At 41.9% G+C, this 6,114-nt stretch overlaps 1 protein-coding gene across 1 annotated transcript in view; it reads left to right on the top strand.

The window, feature by feature from the left end:
• The window catches only part of CDC42SE2 (CDC42 small effector 2), a 187,935-nt gene extending 182,515 nt beyond the window's left edge, over nt 1-5,420 (top strand). The window contains exons 5-6 of the mRNA XM_082259375.1: nt 2,163-2,276; nt 4,626-5,420. Of these exons, the coding sequence (XP_082115501.1) occupies nt 2,163-2,261 (99 nt within the window). The 3' untranslated portion in view covers nt 2,262-2,276; nt 4,626-5,420. The remainder of the gene's footprint in view (nt 1-2,162; nt 2,277-4,625) is intronic.
• Nucleotides 5,421-6,114: the final 694 nt, after the last annotated feature.

Genomic DNA, 6,114 nt, shown 5'->3' on the forward strand with positions numbered 1-6,114 from the left:
TAGTCATAAAGGGATGGACATGGTCAGTAACAATACTCAGGTAGGCTGTGGGGTTTAAATGATGCTCAATTGGCACTAAGGAGCCCAAAGTGTGCCAAGAAAATATCCCCCACACCATAATACCCCCACCAGCCTGAACCGTTGATAAAAGGCAGGATGGATCCAAGCTTTCAGGTTTACTCTAAATGCTGACCCTACAACCTGAATGTCACAGCTGAAATCGAGACTCGTCAGACCAGGCATTGTTTTTCCAATCTTCTAATGTCCAATTTTGGTGAGCCTGTGCGAATTGTAGTCTCAGTTTCCTGTTCTTAGCTGACTGCTTCAAGGTTTGATGTGTGGTGCATTCAGAAATTCTATTCTGCATACCATGGTGGTAACGAGTGGTTATTTTGAGTGAGTTTTGCCTTTCTATCATCTCGAACCAGTCTGCCCATTCTCTTCTGACCTCTGACATCAACAAGGCATGTTTGTCTACACAACTGCCACTCACTGGATATTTTCTTTTTTGGACCATTCTCTGTAAACCCTAGAGATGGCTGTGCGTAAAAATCCCAGTAGATCAGCAGTTTTTCAAATACTCAGACCAGTCCGTCTGGCACCAACAACCATGCCATTATTAAAAGTCACCTAAGTCCCCTTTCTTCCCTTTTTGGATGCTCAGTTTGAACTTCAGCAAATCGTCTTTACCACATCTAGATGCCTAAATGAATTGAGTTGTTACCATGTGATGGGCGCATTCGCAATTTGTGTTACCAAGCAATTGAACAGGTGTATCTAATAAAGTGGCCGGTGAGTGTGTGTGCTGTAACAGGTATCATTGGTCTCAAGATAACTGATATTCACTTTCCACCTGTTCAACTAACATCTGGGTGTTCAATTTCACTTCCTAGGAAATGTGCTTAAAATATAATAGTTTTAATAATTTACTTTTTAAAGAATGGAGTCATAATCTGTTAGAACACTTGTCAGGTTTTATTGCTGTCTGTGTGCCTCTTTGGGAGAGTCACCCTTTCTATTTGTCCAAGTGACTGTTATCACTAAAGTGGAAGAAAATCCTAAACTTTGGTCACCAGAACTGAATTAGAGGGGAAGTTTTCCAATGAGGATTCCAGTTCTTTTGACCCTGGTGACTACCAGGGATTTCACTCACTTCCTGTTGTGGCTATTAATCAGGAAGTGGAGGGAAATCTCCACATGGGAATCAGATGGACAAAAAAGTCAGGGGTTTCTAGCCCTCTCTTACTATAACCAAAATGGAATAAAATGGAAAACAATTGCTCTCAGTTTAAAGTGTTACTAAACCCAGTATCTATATCTATAATTAAATCCTTTATATCAGTGGTCTCCAAACTGCGGCCCAGGGGCCAGATGCAGGGTTTTTGCTTGCTTTTATCCAGCCCTTGAGGCACTATTTTATCCACTAATGCCAACAATGGGCTACAATGCACCTCGCCCCCCCCCCCCAATGAGACCAGTGAAGAGGCACAGTTCCTCACAATAGCACCAAAGATGGGGCAGATTCTTCCCACTGACACCAACAATGGAGCGGGCACAATTCCTCCCACAGACACCAACAATGGGGTGGGCACAATTCCTCCCAGACACACCAACAATGGGGCATAATTCCTTCCACTGACACCAAAGATGAGGCTGATTCCTCCCACAGACACCAACAATGGAGCGGGCACAATTCCTCCCACAGACACCAACAATGGAGCGGGCACAATTCCTCCCACAGACACCAACAATGGGGCATAATTCCTTCCGTTGACACCAAAGATGAGGCAGATTCCTCCAACTGACACCCAACAATGGGGCGGGCACAATTCCTCCCACAGACCCCAACAATGGAGCGGGCACAATTCCTCCCACAGACACCAATAATGGGGCATAATTCCTTCCACTGACACCAAAGATGGGGCTTTTTTTTTTTTTTTAATTTGGGACCTTTTCTACTTATAATGACCACGGTCTGGCCCCCCTTAAGTCTGATGGACCGTAAACTGGCCCCCTGTTCAGAGAGTTTGGAGACCCCCTGCTATATATCATCCTTGCTCTAACATGATCTTTATCATCATGTAATTCTATATGTGGAGCTCACGTTCTACCTGTTGGTTGTAATTGTAAGGACACTAACTTTTCTCTCTGGTATGTTGTAGGTGAGTTCCATCCAAAACCAAATGCAGTCGAAGGGTGGTTATAGTGGCAACATGTCAGCGAATGTCCAGATGCAGCTGGTGGATACAAAGGCTGGATAACCTTAGCATTTTCTGGTTAGTATATTACAAATCTCTGTTTTAATTGTTCTTGCAGCTGAAGAAGGAACAAGAATTTTTTTAGGGAGGCTTAGCCAGAGACCTGTTGTTATGAGAGTATATTGTATCATCTGAAAGAGAGACAGTCCTACCTGGGCATAAGAAAGAATCTGAGCTTACTTACATTTCCTTTACCAGTCCGACATCCCTTCAGCATCTTTTGCCCAGACTTTTCTTTGTGAATGGCTGCAGCCATCTTCATTGGGCGGCACAGGATAACTTCACTCTCACGCATACACAGGGGTGCAGTAATCCTGGCACACAGGTGCTGTGCCAGCATGTAAACAAAGCTGTGCTTGTGCAGCTTTGTGTTCATTCCCAAGCAGACGAGTAGGTTTATTTTATTGCAGAAGAGACGCTGCAATACAGAGCCTGCCTGCTTGCATTTTTTGAAAGCGAGACTGTAGTTCCGGTTCGGCTCGTTTTTGTGCTTTTCCACTGCTGGTACCGCATGGTACGGTGTAGGAACGGTTTGGTACGGTGGCGCTTTTCCACTGCATGGAACCGAACAGTTCGGCTCGCTTTCGTGCTTTTCCACTGCTGGTACCGCATGGTATGGTGTAGGAACAGTTCGGTACGGCGGCGCTTTTCCACTGCATGGAACCGAACGGTACGGCTCTCAAAAACAGTACCACCTCGATTGTGGTTCCAAGAGGTACCATACCCGGTACCATATCCCACAATCCTTTGCATGCAGTCACTACTAGCCACTGATTGGTCAGAGAATCCCACCCACCCCATTGTTATCCCACCCACTTAACTTTAGTACTACTTTAGTGGAAAAGCAAACCATACCGTACCGAACCGTTCCAACAGCGTACCATGCGGTACCAGCAGTGGAAAAGCAAACCCGGCCGAGTAGAGCCGAGCCGGTACTTGCAGTGGAAAAGTGCCATAAGTAAAGCTAAGTGTACCTGTAAGGCTCGTTTATATGGAAGCCCACAAAATTATAATGATATAACACAAAATGTTCATATTCTTGCAAAGGCTAGACATGACAGGTTCATTTTAGACCTAAAATCATTAAAAAAAAGTCAACTTGTATTCGCTCATTTTAATTGCTTATACGACAGCATGGAAACAAATTTCAGTGCAGCAGTTTCACGTTATGCCCCTAGTAGCTGGGTAAAGTAATAAAACCATATGAAAACGCTGAGGAATTATTGTGATACATTGTTATTCATGGTAGATTGAGATTAGGAACCATATGTAAAAGAGACTAATATTGAGTTTGAATCTTTTGGCCTGTACCTGAATATCATGTATTTCTTCCAAGCTAAATCTTTATAATTGCATTGTGCCTGTGTGTGTACTTGTGCTCGTCATTAAAATTGGTTAAAATGGAATCGAAGCTATTTTTTGTGAACAAATGTTTTTTTCTTATGGGCAGTAGTAAAATACTGAACAATGACCAATAGATGGGAGCTGAGGAGCATAGGAAATATACAGTATAAGTGTTTGTAACAAAAGACATAACGTAACCATTCTAGACAATGCTAGGGGGAATTGTTAAATTAATAAATTTACAATTTGTCTCCAACATTCACTAGAATTGTTACATTGTATCCCTTTTTACAAATACATCTATTTCCTATGTTTCTCAGCTCCATGTGGTGGCCATAAAGCAGTATTTTACTACTGCCCACAATAGAAGAACATTTGTTCAGAAGATAAAATTGCCTGAAAAACGTTTTGCTTTTGTCCAATTCACACAGAACGTATGTCTATGCTGATTTTCTGAACAAATGGCTATGCAAATTTTGTATAAATGGACTCCTAAGCGTTAGGGTCAAGCTTTCTTGGCAACTGTTACCTTTCATGGTTGGGTTAAGATTTTGAGCTTGGGGAAACAAGTAGTAGGGAGGCCATTGATACTCTGTTTCACGCTTGCTTTTAAACTAAAAAGTCTTGCAGCAAGAGCTACCAATATTCCCACTGCCAAATGCTATTGTCTTAAGTATTTTGGACCATCGGTTAGGCCCCATACACATGGGCCGAATGCCGGACGACATGCTGGTTAAAAAAAAAAAAAGCCCATCATTCGGCTCGTGTGTATGCCAGCCAGTCGGACAGTATGAGTATGCTAGAAAACTAGCAGCCAACTGGCTCCCAGTCATCCACCATTGGCTGAGAGCGCTGACTGGAGTGTTCTGGTAGGAGGGCCGCCCCCTTGTCAGAACCCAACAGCTCAACAGGGGGGGATAGCTGTACTGACTTCGAATAGCTTTTGAGTATATGCCTATTTTAACTTCATTAGCATTTTGCATGTCAATGTTATAAATGGTAATTTATCTTCTGTCTTTTTAGAATCTCCTGGATGGTCTATAGCTACTCCTTCCCTCTTGTCTTCACCACCCTCATTTTGCATTGGTGACTTCTTTCTGTTTTCTCCATTGTGTGCAAGATGATGCATTGTCCTTCCATGTGATGGAACAAGATGATGACCTGTGTTGACGATCTGGATATTTTATAGGCAGTGCCATGCCTCTCCGGTGGAAAAAAGGCACCTGGTCTATGCCAAACTAAATGTATTAGGAATCCAATTTGCAGGCCCACACTTTTACACTCCTACTTATTTACTTTCATTTTGCATTTTTTTTTTTTTTTTTTAGTTTATATTTGCTTTAGTCAGGCCTTCGCTAATGTTGTTGAGAATGCCCAGGATCTCCAAGCACAATACTATTTGCGACTGGACTGTTCATGAAGTAGATGACTTGCATGCTATGTAATGTTTTGTACAGTGGCCTGGTATGGGCCCACCAAACAATTGATCTGTTGCTAAAAGACTGATGAAAAATCTGCCAAAATGCCCTCCTGAAGCAACAGGATGCTTGAGCCTCTTAGAATAAGAGTAAGAACTTTTAGATTAGTTACTCTAGAATTCTGTCACTTTAGGTCTACCCAAACTGATCTCGGTAATGATGACCATTATAATAATAATAATATTGACAATGATGATAAATAATAATAAATTGCTTCCACTCATAAGGAATTCTGCTGTAAATGTTCAATATATTTATTTGAAAGATCTGACCTCGAGATTGTAAACAAGTGTAGTAACCTATAGTGTTGTGTTGGTGCTTTTGTCTGTAAAAAGAAAAATACCCTAACGAAATAGAAAAAAAAAAACATTCCTGCTTTTTACCTATTCATATGCCTATGGTTAGGTATTGTCTAGTGCATGTCAGATTACCTGCTATATTACTTTAACATTTAACGATATGCAGGCAGTATTCCCCTTTATCAGATGCCTCGTGCCATCCTGTTAGAAACTACCAACATGGTTTACTGCACAGCAGAGAGAAGCTGACTGAGCGAATTGGGTCTTTTTACCAAATAACTGACTGTTAAGATGCCCATAGTCTAAGATGAGGGGTCAGCAATGAGGGCCTCAGCTGTCACTGTGGTAAAGCATGATGGATGTTGCCTAAAACACAATTTGGACACAGCTTGTTCACCCCTGGCTTGAGCTGTATTCTAGAAAGTGAAGCTTAAAAATTACATTAACCACAAACTGTGATTTCTATATAAATATTAACAATGTGCCCTGTGAGATTATTTTTCTTTTGCAAAATAACCTATATGGGGGGGGGGGGGAGTATATGACATAAGAAAAAGAATGAACTTAAGTTACAATGTTAATCTAACCGCTGTCATTGTTAATAATGCGTTTCCATGCAGTCCACCATTTTCAGGCTGGAGGGAACATAGGCTTTAGTATCAGTCCAGCTGCTTACGCGCCATTAAAGTGCTGCAGCATGGATGTGGAATGTTCCAAGGGTAGAATACAAGTGGA

The sequence above is a fragment of the Pelophylax lessonae genome (assembly GCF_965119305.1).
Source record: "Pelophylax lessonae genome assembly, chromosome: 1".
Taxonomy (NCBI): domain Eukaryota; kingdom Metazoa; phylum Chordata; class Amphibia; order Anura; family Ranidae; genus Pelophylax; species Pelophylax lessonae.